Source organism: Archocentrus centrarchus, chromosome 8 (genome assembly GCF_007364275.1).
Source record: "Archocentrus centrarchus isolate MPI-CPG fArcCen1 chromosome 8, fArcCen1, whole genome shotgun sequence".
In the NCBI taxonomy this organism is placed as follows: Eukaryota; Metazoa; Chordata; class Actinopteri; order Cichliformes; family Cichlidae; genus Archocentrus; species Archocentrus centrarchus.
The window spans coordinates 22,726,249-22,740,919 of record NC_044353.1 but is presented as its reverse complement, the minus strand read 5'-3'; the positions used below and the strand labels follow the sequence as shown (position 1 = coordinate 22,740,919).

General features: G+C 41.9%; 1 protein-coding gene across 4 annotated transcripts in view; it reads left to right on the top strand.

Annotated features, from left to right (window-relative positions):
• kcnt2b (potassium sodium-activated channel subfamily T member 2b) overlaps nt 1-13,353 on the top strand; it is a 42,016-nt gene extending 28,663 nt beyond the window's left edge. The window contains exons 14-29 of one of the 4 annotated variants that reach the window (XM_030735194.1): nt 3,648-3,756; nt 6,014-6,166; nt 6,252-6,505; nt 6,928-6,963; nt 7,039-7,224; nt 7,302-7,432; nt 7,513-7,685; nt 8,178-8,249; nt 8,329-8,463; nt 8,583-8,694; nt 9,493-9,594; nt 9,695-9,778; nt 9,862-9,990; nt 10,511-10,856; nt 12,336-12,420; nt 12,535-13,353. In XM_030735194.1, the coding sequence (XP_030591054.1) occupies nt 3,648-3,756; nt 6,014-6,166; nt 6,252-6,505; nt 6,928-6,963; nt 7,039-7,224; nt 7,302-7,432; nt 7,513-7,685; nt 8,178-8,249; nt 8,329-8,463; nt 8,583-8,694; nt 9,493-9,594; nt 9,695-9,778; nt 9,862-9,990; nt 10,511-10,856; nt 12,336-12,420; nt 12,535-12,652 (2,225 nt within the window). In that variant the 3' untranslated portion in view covers nt 12,653-13,353. Of the gene's footprint in view, nt 1-3,647; nt 3,757-6,013; nt 6,167-6,251; nt 6,506-6,927; nt 6,967-7,038; nt 7,235-7,301; nt 7,433-7,512; nt 7,686-8,177; nt 8,250-8,328; nt 8,464-8,582; nt 8,695-9,492; nt 9,595-9,694; nt 9,779-9,861; nt 9,996-10,494; nt 10,857-12,335; nt 12,421-12,534 lie in introns of all 4 variants that reach the window. The other 3 variants (XM_030735195.1, XM_030735196.1, XM_030735197.1) reach the window with 3 other exon arrangements.
• Nucleotides 13,354-14,671: the final 1,318 nt, after the last annotated feature.

The following is a 14,671-nucleotide window of genomic DNA, read 5'->3' as shown; positions in this document are numbered from 1 at the left end:
TGGTTCAACACCACTCTGCCACAGCCAGACATTTGTTGGCCTTTGTTATAGGCAAAAAGATAAATTCATGAGATATAAGCAGTTGGGTGGTTCTCCTGTTCCCATGCTGAGAGTTCAGCTGCTGTAAAATATATGTGACTTGCTTTGATGTGCTAGCTCACATAAATCTGGTTTAGAAATCCTCCTTATTCATTTCAAAATATTGATTTAGCATTGGGCTATGTGGGTATTGTTCCTTATGAAATATTCAGTGCTGAATGCGAAATGCTGGAAGTTCTGGGTAGGACTTTGGCAATATCTAAGGTGCACCTCTTCATAATAAACTGAGTTTAATGTCCCCTAATCCTCAAGGCCCAGTTGGTAGACTCAGAGAGCAAATGGCATGCAGTCACATGTGCATTACTCTAAGTACAGATGCTGTGTTTTGACACCACTTAGAATAGACTCACTAAGCGATGGTGTGGGAGGCATTAATGAGCAAGAGATACAAGATTTAATTTGATTTGGAAAAGTAGCTTAAAAACAGCTCAAGGTTCATTAGAAGAGATCTGTGGGTATGATGCTGCAGAGGGGCAGAAAACCCCTGAGGTGTTTGAATAATCAAACAGATTTGGGCGAGGGTGTCCAGGTTTTTGTTTTGAATGACAATAACCAGTCTCCCTGCTGAGCACAACTTATTGTAGCTGCATGGTGTCTATAGCAGCTGACTTACACAAACAATAAAGACCCACTGATTTAATTAGCTTAACCGGTGGACCTGTGGTCAGGTCATAATTGCACTCTTGCAGGGAGAGCAAATAACCACATTTACATACAGATATGCATACTTGTACAACCAGGGTTGCACCTTTAAGACCAGTCTATAACAGAAAACCGAGATCTTCAAAGTCGGCATGGCAGGAAGCGAAAAGTGTGTGTGTTGCTGTGCGTGCGTACGTGCGCGCGCAGTGTGCCAGTAATTGGTTTCACTCCTGATCTGGGTCTGTGCACCTGAAGGCGAGAGGGCAGGAAGGAGGGCTGTGCTTGAGGGTAGAAAACTGGAAGAGAACGGGGGGTGGTGAAGAAAGGTGCGAGAAGGACACTGGAAATTAAATACTGGAAAAATAAAATTCAGTTTGATGCATGGCTCCCACTGTGCATTGGGAGTTAAGGAAATGTGTACGTATGTGTGTGAGAGACTGAGAGAGCGGGAAGAATGCGCATCTAACAATAATCAGCACTGTTCCTCTGTAGAAACAACATCAGTGTTTTTGTCTTTTGCTCTGCGTGCTTCAGATGCCCATTTCTCTATAAAAGCTTTGAAAGGAATTCACAGGCAGAAAAGCAAGATGCTACAGTGTGTTTGTGTGTGCGCTGCATCATGATGTGCTGAGCCAAAAGAACATTAGTCCTCCAACAGAAGCCTCGCAATGGGCCGTTTTAATTGTCATGTCTCTCACCTGCTCAGCTTCAGGCACACACACACACACACACACACACACACACACACACACACACACACACACACACACACACACACACACACACCCTGCTAATTTATCACAAGCTGCATTTACATCTTAGCTGGCCTCCTGTTTCTCACACTGGTGGCTGAGTTGGTCGGGATCTGACATATCACACCAATTATTCAATGATACACAAATTGCGCTTTCAGGACTGAGCTCAGCATTGATGCTGAAAAGGCAGCCTTAATATACCTGTGTGCTCATCATTGACGATAATGCAATCAAGAATTACACAGCAGGAGAAATGTACACTCTGATTGGCTTGCAACAGACATTAATCGCTCTATTGGTTTTTCTTTCAAAGAAGAGGCTGAGCAGCAACAGGTAAACGAGGCACTGTCGTCTGTGTTTGCTCAGTTTGGCTTGGTTGGCACTCAGGCTCGGCTATGTTAAGTGCTCAATGATGCGAGTGAAAGGTGGCTCAGTAGGGCTGACACTGAACCACCGGCCTGTTGCCAGGTCCAAAAAAACCTGAGTGGTGACATAAAATTGATCCCATCTGAGTCAACGGGGACGCTGAAGAACGTCAGGTGACATTTAGACATATTCCAAAGTGAGATAGTGACATTTGATTGTGCACTTGTGTCCTTTAATGTTAAGCGTAGAGCCACAATAACAGTCTAGTGTGTAAAGTGCGTGCTACATTTTGTGTGTTTATAAGAACTGCAACACAAATGAGACCAGCAGTTTTTATTTGAGAATATTAATTCAGCACGAAGTGAAACTCCTGAGTAGCTGGTATATTTATTACAGACAGATGTTGTTTTTTTTTCAGATATTCTTTTTTGGTGTTTTGAGCTGATAATTACATCAACATCAAACCAAATTATTTCTGGTTACCAGAAAATGAATAATAATTTGAATGAATATGTTATATACAAAGAAAACTGCCACCAAGTCACTGCTTGCAGCTCCTCAAAGGATTAAATGTGCTGTTTGTTTTTTATGTAATTGTTTATTGAATATCTTTGAGTTTCAGACTGTTGTTGGATAAACAAAGCAAATTTGATGAGCTCTGGGTTTGAACTCTGGGTACATGTAGTGGGGATAAAGGTTTATTTTTTTTAAAAAGCATAATTCAAATGAAAATATTCATATTTAATATGTTTTTAATGTGATCTTGGTGGACTGACCCTTTCAGAGTCTGATTATTAATCTTTGACCCAGATCTATCGATTTATAGACTTTTGACAAATTAAAGTAAAAAGTGAAAGCTTTGACCCCTGAAGTGAGAGTTTGGCGGTTTTGGCCCACATTCAGAGGTAAGGGTCACTGCAAATCAATAAAACAAAAAAGCTGCTCTGAGCGATTACTTTGATCTTCCAGGAGGACAATGCAGTGACCTTTTCCACTGAGCACGAGGTGTCAGCAAATGATTTGCTGGTATGTTAAATGATGGGAATCAAGTCTTATGGCCTTTACTCTATCCAAATAAACACATCTGAGAAATTTGGAACGAATGTGTTGGGCAGCTATGTTGACCTTCATCATCAAAGCACTAAATAAGGGAGTATATTTTTCAAGAAATGTGTTTATATTTCCAGTAGAGCTCCTGAGAATTAATGCCTGAAATGTTTCTGTTGCCACAGATTGTGAGTTTTTATTCAGTTTTCCAGGTGATACCTGGACATATAAACTTTTAAAAGGAACCTAGCCACAGGGAAAGGGGCACATGTCAGTGTACTCCTAGTGCCGGTCACAAGCCCGGATAAATGGGAAGGGTTGCATCTGGAACTGAATCCAGTGTAAAACCTTGGGCAAATCAAATATACGGATCATCAGGAATGAGATTTTCCATACTAGATTGGTCAGGGCATGACTTAACGATGACCGCAGGGTGTCGGTGGGAACTGTGTTACTTTTGGCCAAAGACAGAGGAGGAGGAGAGGGGGCACGTTTGGAGAGAAAGTGAGAGAGGCGAGGCTGAGATGGTTGGGACGTGTGCAGAGGACGGACAGCAGATATACTGGACACTGGATGCTGTGCCAAGCAGGAGGGAAAGAGGAAGACCACAGAGAAGGTGGCAGAAGAGGATGCTAGGGATGGGGTCAGATGTAACAGCCAAAAGAAGATCAAATATTAAAAATGACAGTGTGATTTTCAGATGCATCCTTTGTCCCTGTTGTCTTTTTGTGTTTGCAGACCATGTGGTGTGCGAAGAAGAGTTTAAGTATGCCATGCTGGCTTTAAACTGTGTGTGCCCTGGTACCTCAACTCTCATCACTCTATTGATCCACTCCTCCAGAGGACAGTGAGTTCACTTGCTTTGTCTCTGAATATCATTCTTTGGATTTGGCTGTCCACAGCACACTCTAGCAGTCTTGAAATTCAAAAAAGCAGTAAGCAGTAAGATTCAGCTGCTTCATGTCGCTTTACTGTCGCTCCTCTTTATTTTTTAAGAACGGCGCACCAAGAGGCCTTCAAGCAACGTGTCGGAGCCTTTCAAGCCCTCAACAGGTACACTTTTATTTCTACATTTGTGCTCAAGGTTATCCCAAATTCTCTGTCAACTTCCACAGTTTGCATGCTGAGCTAACTTTCATTGTTTAAAGGAGTAGCATGTGAAATATGCATGCTCATATTTGTGATGCTTTACCACAGATCTGATACTGAAACAGTGTTTGTTTGCATGTTTTTGCATGAAGTGGCTCTCTTTTTTTTTCTTCTCTTAAGTTTCTAGTTTTCCTCTCATGATCAGTCATTGTTATTTTAGCAAATGTGAGCAAATTAATGGAGAGGTTGTTCAGTCCACCGGTATGTTGATATAGAAGTAAAACACAAATTTTTTTAATGTTATTATTAAAGAACTGAGACTTCAACAATAATGGAACATTTTACTGTAACTTTTCCTGATGGGTATAGTGCCATAATTTGACACAATTGTTGTATTTTTGCCTCTGTGTACTAGCACAGTGGGTTTTAAATCAAAGAGTCAAGATGTGATTGAAGTGCAGACTTTGTTTTAATTGAAGACATTTTTAAAAAGTATTACATCAGCTTTTTATACACAGTTCCCATGTTCACAGGCTCAAAATTAATTGGACATACTTTAAATATAAGGATTGTTTTTAATACTTGGCTGAAAATCCTTTGCAGTCAATGACTGCCTGAAGACTAGAACCCATGGACTTCACTAAATGCTGTGTTTACTCCCTTGAGGTGCTCTGCTACACCTTTACTGCAGTCACCTTCAGTTGCTGCTTGTTTGTGTGTTTTTTTGCATTCAGGTTTGTATTTAATAACTGAAAAGCATGATCTTTTGAGTTCAGGTCAGTTAGATGATTTGGTCATTGAAGAACATCCCAGTTCTTTGCCTTGAGAAAGGCAAAAGGTTGCTTTTGCAGTACGCTTTGGGTCACTATCCATTCACACTGAAGCTTTGCAGCATTTGGCGGAATCTGAGCAGAGAGTATAGTCCTGCACACTCCACAATTCATCCTGCAGTCACATCATCAACAAAGAGCGGTCCAGTTCCACTGCCAGCCATACATGCCTGTGCCGTAATATGACATGATGTGGTATGGTTGGAGTCATTATATTTATATTTAAAATGACACTGAAAAGCTACAAAATAGAAATGAAACACTTCAAATCAAAACCGTGTCTGTGCATGAGTGTCGTTTCAAGAGGAAACATTACAGTTGAGTATGATGTTTTGCAAGCTTTCAAAAATTTTATATTCAAATATCACAATAAGGTCTTACGCCATTAAATATGTGCAGATTTTTATAAAGTAAAACATAAAGCTGACTGTGTATTTTGAACATTTTCTCTCAACACACACAAAAAAAAACAACTAGTGACTCTTAAAATGTTAAATATAAAGATCTAAATCAGACAAATAAAGACTGCAACCTAACTCACAACACCAACTGTTTCTCTTGTTTAAAGCTTATTCAAATGTTTGTCCCAGTAATATCTGCGCACAAGGGAGTGCAACAAACATATTTTTCAATTAGGAAAAAACAGAAAACATTTAACAGTTCAGGAAAACGGTTCAACATTCGAAAACAGGGTGTTTCATAAGTTTGCTTCTATATCTGGACGTGATGCCATTTGGTTTATTGGCTGTGACGAGGATTTGTCCTCCTCCTCCCCTGCCTTGCACTTAGTTCCTGTAAACTGCAAATTTGCTGTAACACTTTTTTATGTAATACGGTCTTTGTTGCAGGCCTCCCACATTCACACTACCCCCACACCCCTGCTTCCTGTTATCACCTCTTTAGCCTCCGCGTCTTAAGCCATATCCCCCTGAGAAAACTGTTGTCCTCCTAACTGTGTGAATGTGTTCATCTGGGACCCATTGTTCAGACAGGCTGGATGTCTGTGCCTACATCGCTGTGCTGAAGTATTGATCAGCGGCCATGACATAGACATAAGATGTTACCTCCTCAGCCTTGATGGAAAGCCTCTGGGTGGTTCTAGTGCTGAGCTGGATGTTTGGTGTAACGTGTTCTAAAGGTCAGTCTTTCCCCACATGGTCAATGAATCCCCTTTTTTCCTCATAGGGAGGGCGGCGCATGCTCAGCGGACCAGTGGCACCGGACCTATCGCCGCTGCTCAGCTAATGAGGTGCATCACATCCGTCTGGAAGAAAGCAAATTCTTTGGGGAATACCAGGGCAAGAGTTTCACTTTTGCCTCCTTTCACGCTCACAAGAAGTAAGGATTTAAAAAAAAAAAAAAAAGCTTATAAAAGCACATGAAGCTGCAGAATTCAGAGATGATGTTGTCTGTGTGGCTGCAGGTATGGAGTGTGCTTAATTGGAGTACGCAGGCTGGACACAACCAACATCCTGTTAAATCCTGGTCCGTGCCACATCATGGGGGCCTCTGACACTTGCTTTTACATCAATATCTCCAAAGAGGAGAACTCAGCATTTGTCAGGGGCCAAAGAGAACCATCGTGGGGTGGCACAGGAGGAAATGCCAGGGGAGTGCACCAAAGCATCTACCATGGACTCACCCGCCTGCCAGTCCACAGTATTATCGCCAGCATGGGTCAGTCAGATGGGCACTGCACAAAGACTGTGTAACATTTACACACTGACCTTCTGCTTGCAGTTTCTGTGTCGGTCAAAAATGCAAACCTGTTATTAAACTGTTTTAGAGAGCAGCTCAGTCACAGCTGTCAGAATTATGCACTTTCCAAATCTGAAATCTATCCAGGAGATTAAAAAGAAGCAGTCATAGCTTTGCAGGGGTATTACCATTTATTTTATTATGCAGTAAGTCACACTTGACAAGAGTTACCACCAAAAAAAAAAAAAGTCAGATACTGTGGTTTTACAAACATACCACCTAGTGGACGACAAGGAAACTGCTCAGATCTACAACTTAAATAATCTATGTGTGTGTGTGTGTGTGTGTGTGTGTGTGTGTGTGTGTGTGTGTGTGTGTGTGTGTGTGTGTGCGTGTTTCAGGCACAGTTGCCATTGACCTGCAGGACTCCAGTGACAGCAGTCCAGAAGGCCAGGATGCAGGAAGCACAGGACCTGGCAGTGGGAGAGGAAGCAGAAGCAGCTCCAGGACAGAGACGGGGGGTGCAAACACCTTGGCTCTGCCCGCCATGGGAGACTCAGCAGAGGAGAGGCGACACAGCATCGCCCCTGTCCTAGAGCTAGTAGACGGTGTCAACAACCCCACCTTTGACCTCCTGGGAGACCAGTCAGAGGACGAAGGAGGAGAGGAAGGCAAGGACGACAGTGACAAAGATGAGAGTGCCCACTGGTGGGGTCGACACTGCGAGTAAGTACAGTGAATGAATATGTGAACATGTGGAACGGAGTAAGTTCAGAGGTAAATGTGGGCTTGTGCTGCAGGTGGGTGAAGGGATACCCGCTTAACTCCCCGTACATTGGCAGCTCACCTGCACTGTGCCACCTTTTACAAGAAAAGATGCCTTTCTGTTGCCTGCGTTTGGACAAGGTATGAAATTTGTATGGCACATGGTCTCTCTATTTTATAAGGTGACATAGCCATCATCATCCATCACTGCTCTTTTCCAGGCTTGTCACCACATCCCTTTCGAGGATGCTCGCTCATACGGCTTCAAAAACAAGCTGATCATTGTCTCTGCGGAGAGTGCAGGGAATGGTCTGTACAACTTCATTGTGCCTCTGCGAGCCTACTACCGACCGAGGAAGGAGCTAAACCCTATTGTGCTTCTGCTGGAGAGCATGTGAGTGCAACATCTCTGTAGTTCTTGTGATGCGGTGACAATTATTGTAAACTTGGCTTCAAAGTGAACATGGTAGTGTTGCTGTGCGCATGACAGCTGCATCTCAAATGTAGGTTTCAGAGGATGGTAGAAGGAGTCCCTCTGTAAATAGCAAGCGGAGGAGAAAAGCGGGTCACAGCAAACATGATTTGTGAAACGCTGAATGCTTTCAGGACAATGCTCTCCACAATCCTGTGTCGTGTTTTGTTGCTGGTACACAAACGCAGTTGGCCAAATGAGAGTGGAATCCAATAAAAAGGCAATAAAAAGCTGAGTCACTCCAGTGTAGTGCTGTTATTTTCAGCTTTATCTGCAGGCTGTTTGGTTGTGCCGTATTTTTCAAGACTGAGCAAGGAGGGGTCTGTCACTGTGGGAACGTTAGCTCTTCATCATGGTGTGTATAAATCTCTACCGGTGGGACTCTCAAGTCTATTTGTGTTTTGATTGGTTTAGACCCGAAGCAGACTTCCTGGAGGCAATCTGCTGGTTCCCCATGGTGTTCTACACAGTGGGCTCCATCGACAAGTAAGACAAACCAAATCTCCAAGCTCATTTGTTTTTCTTCTTTTTAGCATTTTAGTCATCTTTCTTTCTCTTTGCACAGTCTGGACAGTCTGCTGCGATGTGGGATCACTTTTGCCGACACCATGGTGGTGGTTGACAAGGAGAGCTCCATGATTGCTGAGGAAGACTATATGGCTGATGCAAAGACCATCGTCAATGTCCAAACACTGTTCAGGTCTGCTTTGCCCAAACTTGTTCTTCAATCTCACTCACTACTTCAAATTTCTGCTATTTTTTTATGTATTTTTTTTTTTTTGGACATGCTATTCTCTCCCTGTGCTTTTTTTCTCTCAGGCTATTCCCAGCTCTTAGTATCATCACGGAGCTCACACACCCAGCCAACATGCGCTTCATGCAGTTTAAAGTCAAAGACCACTACTCTTTAGCTCTGTCCAAACTGGAAAAGGTACACATTTTCTTTTGCTGTCATTTTTTCCCATCCCGATATTAGTCATCATAAAGGAGGAAAAACCTTGCAGACTGATTGGCATCAGGAAAGCCAGTCTTTCGTTTGTCATGAGTGCCTTTTGAAATAAATTGATTTGCAGTGCTCTTTTGCCACAGCTCCTCTGATGATCCTGGAGTAAAATGTATGATTCACAGTAAGCTTGTGATTTTTGTTCCTTTCGCCCATTACATCTCGCCGTTTTTAATATCTGTTGTTGATAATGTTGTTCTCTGTGTGAAAGCTAATGAATCCCTCTTGGGCATCAATAACATCAATCAACAGAGCAGTAAATTAGTCACTGCTTGACATCTTAAAATGAATTTCAATACAGAAGCAACAGTGTCATGAGATAAATTTAAATTTCTCATGAATGGCATCGCCTCACAGTTGGAAAAAGGCCTTTAGTGGATTTCCAGCCGTTTTTTGTTGTTTTATTTATTTTTTTGCTATGCATGGTGGGAGTTTAATCCAACATTACATGCTGATCAGATGCAGAGGAAACTCTAATGTGGCCGTGAGAGTGAATGTCAGCTTGTCAGCACTAACTTTTTTATCTTTATTCCCGTGACAAGAGGCTTGATTTTTATAACAGCATAAAGAAATGAGGTTTTGAAAAGATGATGGTGCTTACAGTCTCACCTTTTTATCGCCTTTAGGGCTCTTGTAATCTGGAAAATGCGTGTGTGTGTGTGTGTGTGTGTGTGTGTGTGTGTGTGTGTGTGTGTGTGTGTGTGTGTGTGTGTGTTTGATCTGCAGAAGGAAAGGGAGAAGGGGTCTAACCTGGTCTTTATGTTCCGCCTGCCCTTCGCTGCTGGGAAGGTGTTTAGTGTTAGCATGCTGGACACTCTTCTTTACCAGGTTTCTCAAATAAACTCTTACTGAATAACAAAGATCCTCCTCCTCAGTCTGCCAAGTATGATCTGTGTTTACTGACTTTTTTGTTGTAATGTCCTGCCAGTCGTTTGTGAAGGACTACATGATCTCCATCGCCAGGCTGCTGCTTGGTTTAGACTCCATGCCTGGCTCAGGTTTCCTCTGTGCCGTAAGTAGTGACACAAGCAGCTGGAACAGTGTTTGGGCTGGGAAGTGCTTCTGATGCTGATGATCGTTTTGTTTGTTTTCCAGATGAAAATCACAGAGGACGACCTGTGGATCCGCAACTACGGCAGGCTCTACCAGAAATTATGCTCCTCCACTGGAGATATTCCCATAGGCATCTACCGAACAGAGGCCCACAAGCTTCCGGTCTCTGAGGTAAGCCGCTTCTCTTGTTTTTGGTGTTCTAAAACCCCTTGACTATGAGGTTATTAAATTCTCTGCAATACATATACTCTTTTAAATTCTGATCAGCCTTTCAAGATTTTCCTCACTCTAAAAATCAGTCTGAATTTTCCCTTAAGATTAGTTTAAATAGAATCTATCTTGATGCTAATGCAGTTTGCCCCATGCTATGAAGACACGGATAGATGTGAAGAGAGTCAGCGCTTAGTTTTGATATGTTTCCATGAAATGAGACAGACATAGCTGAATGAAATCTGCATATTAAACATGACACTTTGAGAATTGACAGCTTTGCCAAAAAACACTTATGATTATATGCAAAGAATCTATCTTTTATTCATTTGTTTCTAATAAGATAAGAAAGTGTTAATCCCACTTTGCTTTGAGAAATCAGAAAACAGAACTGCCGTAGAAGAGATTTAATGAAACCGGTGTGATAACAGGTTTGTTGCACGGAAATGAAAGTGTGAACATGCTGTTATGTGTGTCTCAGTCCCAGGTATCTATCACAGTTGAAGACTATGAGGACACCAGGGAACCCAGGGAGCCCCTGCTATCCCGGACCAGCACCCACCGTAACTCGACTTCCTCGGAGCCCATTTCCACCTCTTCACATTCTTCAGACCACCCGCTGCTCAGGAGGAAGAGCATGCAATGGGCACGACGGCTGAGCAGGAAGGGGGGTCGGAGTTCCAGCGGGGCCAAAGGAGGTCCCGGCAGTGCTGCGGAGAGGATCAGCCAACAGAGACTGAATCTTTTCAGGCGCTCAGAGAGGCAGGAACTCAACGCGCTGGTGCGGACAAGGATGAAGCATTTGGGCCTCTCTCCAAGTGGATTCAGTAAGTCTGCAGCAATTTGTGTAGGAATCTAACTGTTCCTGTTTTTGAGTGGTGGATGGAGTACACACAGACGGGAGACAAGTAGGTGTCGGGTCACCATGTGCTACCAGAACAGCTTTAGTGCATCTTGGCACTGATTCTCCAAGTCTGTAACTCTACTGAAAGGACCATAGACTGTATGTAAAAGATGGGCACAACTTCCGTTACATCTACTGCAAGACAAATGCATTTTTTTTAAGCCTCAAGCTGACAGTTTTTCTATCACTGTCTTGGTGGTGTGACAAGTGAGGATGGATGTCACTGAGAAACTGAGCAAAACTGTATACTTGTGAGCAGCCCCCCCCCAAAAAAAATTTTTTTGAAACTAATTTGGGGTATAATTTACAAAATAAACATCACGTAGGTTTTTAATAAGATTTTAAACCTGAAACCACAGGAGTCGCCCTCTTCTGGCCAAAAGAAATAATGTAGGTTTAAGGTACTTAAGCAGGAAGCGACATCCATCTTTTATATACAGTGTATACAAGGGACTAGCAAAATAAAACAGGAAACACTAAACATGACACAGAAATGCGGACATGGAGAACATGGAAAGCATAAAAACTGAAACTCACCAAAATTGGACAATAAAAATGTTGCCTGGTCTGATGAGTCTCAATTTCTGCTGTAACATTCAGATGGTAGGGTCAGAATTTGCTAAAACAACACCAAAGCATGGATCCATCCTGCCTTGGATCAGCAGTTCAGGCTACTGCTGGTGTAATGGTGTGGGGGATTTTTTTTTTTCTTGGCACACTTTGTGCCCCTTAGTACCAGCTGAGTGGAGCCATTTTCTGATGGCTGCTTCCAGCAGGATAACGCACCATGTCACAAAGCTCAAATCATCTCAAACTGCTTTCTTGAACATGACAATAAGTTCTCTGTACTGAAACTGATTTTCATTTATTTATTTATTTGCAAATCTTGACTTAACTAAATAAACATATTTTATAAACTACAGGGTATCATTAAAGCGTAAGTTACACCAGTGTGTTTGAACCTTTCGCAAATAATCTGAAAATACTCCCTTTCATATTATTACCAAAATAATGGAACATTATTCCATAATTTTCCCATTTTTGCAACCTAATTTTAACTTTTTGTCCACAGTTTGTCAAAATTAGCTTCACCTAGACCATTAATACACTAGCAGTAGCAATTTAATCATGTCAAATGTAATCATACCAGCCATTTTTTAAACTTTTGTTTCTACTTATGTTCTTTTTCTTAAGTAAAGGATCTGAGTGTGTCACACACCCCAGTGTTTGCTATCTGTCATACAGTTTTTCCTCAACTTGTATCCATTTTTATTTAAATTCCTGTTGTGTGACTCGGTGTGACATAGAGCCTATTCTGCGTGTGCGGATGTAGCACAGCCTGCCGTGTATCCTGTGCCTACTTCATTTCCTGCCTCACTAACCTCTTTTCTTCCTGTGTCAGACGGGATGACAGACCAAGGGAACAGACTGTCATACATCCTCATCAACCCTCCTCCAGACACCAGACTAGAGCTGCACGATGTTGTGTGAGTATACAGCGGCACACTAATAGTGCTATAAAGTGAAAACCACATCACAACTACAAATATTACAGGAGTCTATCTGCCTCCCCCCACCCCCCATCTGTGCCCCATCTGCAGGTATCTGATCAGACCAGACCCCCTCTCCTTGGTACCTAATCAGGGGGGCAGCAGGAAGTGCAGCACCGGGCTCTCAGAGAGCCACAGGTTCGACACGCAGGACAGCACCCATCTGTAAAGGACTGGAAGAAAAAAAAAGGACTAATGTACTGTCTAAACACTGCCAGAGAGTCAAACAACAACACAATCATGAAGAAGAAGCATAATTTATGAAGTGGTGAGATGTGGATACAGCCAGATGGCATATAGCCCTCGTATTTCCTCCACAGTCAGTCTCGGTGAACCCAGAGCTGCCAGGCATGCATGGACCTTTTCTATAACAATAGGAATGTTTTATTTATGCACCTTCCTATTTTCAAAGCGGAGAGCTGCGGACACAGAAGTGCATTTAAAGAAAACCTTTACGTATTTATATCTGTGTATGTGCATGTCATGTACTGCATCATGTACTGTGTGTGTGTGTGCGTGCGTGCGTGCGTGCGTGTGTGCTTATGGATTCAGAGCGAGACACTGCCAATTTAACCTGGACAGCCAAAGGAAGCTGCTGCCAAATGAAAGTCAAGGGATGTGTTGTTGTGTCCTTCCCTGTGTTGTTGGTGTGTTTTGTCACACTTCTGTCATTTGGCGTATTTCAAAGTGACACCACAGTCTGCACCCCCACCCCCGTGAGGTTTTCTGTTGTTTTTGGTTAAGCCTTTTTTTGAAGGTTTTTTTACCACTCACTCACACACTCAGTTTACGCTCACCAGCAGCGGAGGAATCCAAAGAGCAACAGTCTCAATAATGGACATAATTAGACAGCAAGCTTATAACATCACTGCAGGGCATTCAGTCACACTGTTGTCTGAGTTTGTCATAGTTCTTTTATATATATATATATATATATATATATATATATATATATATATATATATATATATATATATATATATATATATATATATATATATATATATATATATACACATATATATATATATTATGAGAGTCCTCTTTGAACAACTATGACCCACGTTTGTTGTTTTTTTTCCTAATCCTAAAAGTCCCGCTCTCTCGGCTTCTGTTGGTCAGTGTGAGCCGTCCTGCTGCCAGCTTGCTTTTGCTGACATGCATGTTAGAGAGGCAGGGGATGGACAAAATAACAGGTGCATATACTCCAATATCATGCCATCCGGTCTAAGATCCCTGCAATAAATACAACCTTTGTGAAACTTATAAATCGTAATTTGAGAGATTGCCAGTTTTAAAGCTAAATTATAAACTTTACAATTCCATTTTTTGCTGTATTTATTGCATACTGCTATAAATATCCACTTTAGCAAGAAATTTCCTTAGAGTTTAAACCTAGTGTATAATTTGGTTTCAGAAGAAGATTATCCCTCTAAACACAAGTGAAAAGCATGCTGTTCTGCTCACTCTGCGCAGCCTAGGTTAATTTTTCTCATTTGAAAAGTAAATTATTTGTTATTTTGTTTATCTATGAAGGATTTGCAAGCCTCTGTAAATCTTTTACCAGACATTCAGAATATGCCGTTTCCCACAGAAATGGCACAACCACGTGCCAGGAGTACAAATCCCTGCCAACACCACTGTTGTAGCTTGAGTGCCATTATAACAGGTGAAAATATGTATATATTAAAGTCATTCCATACAGCTTTGTCATTGTTTATTGCTGTTTTTTTTTTAAATTAGTTTTTGATGCTATACATGGAATCCCTTCACTGAATTTAACCCAAGAGATATACTTGACATTAATGCATTCACATTATTTTTGTATCTAAATGAATCACTTAATTGTCTGACACACTAATTCTTTTGTGTGGTTTACTGAGTTCACGTTCCCGAGCTATTTTTGCTTCGATACATCAGCGCTATGCATGACTCACACTAAATGGCTCTAAATCCTCTACTGTAATGTCACCAAGCTCACGGACGACTGCATAATAACTGCTGCATGTGTTATAGCAGTTGGTCTGTGGACCCATATGGCTTTCATAAGTCTGTCGTGGACCCTCGTGTGTATGCTGCTAGTTAAGTTAATGTGGACAGTGTGTTTTTAACCAAAGGTCATCTCACTGGGTAAATTCCTTTCTGTTCATAACCACAAAGCCCTTTGTTTGCACATGTGCTTTTTTTT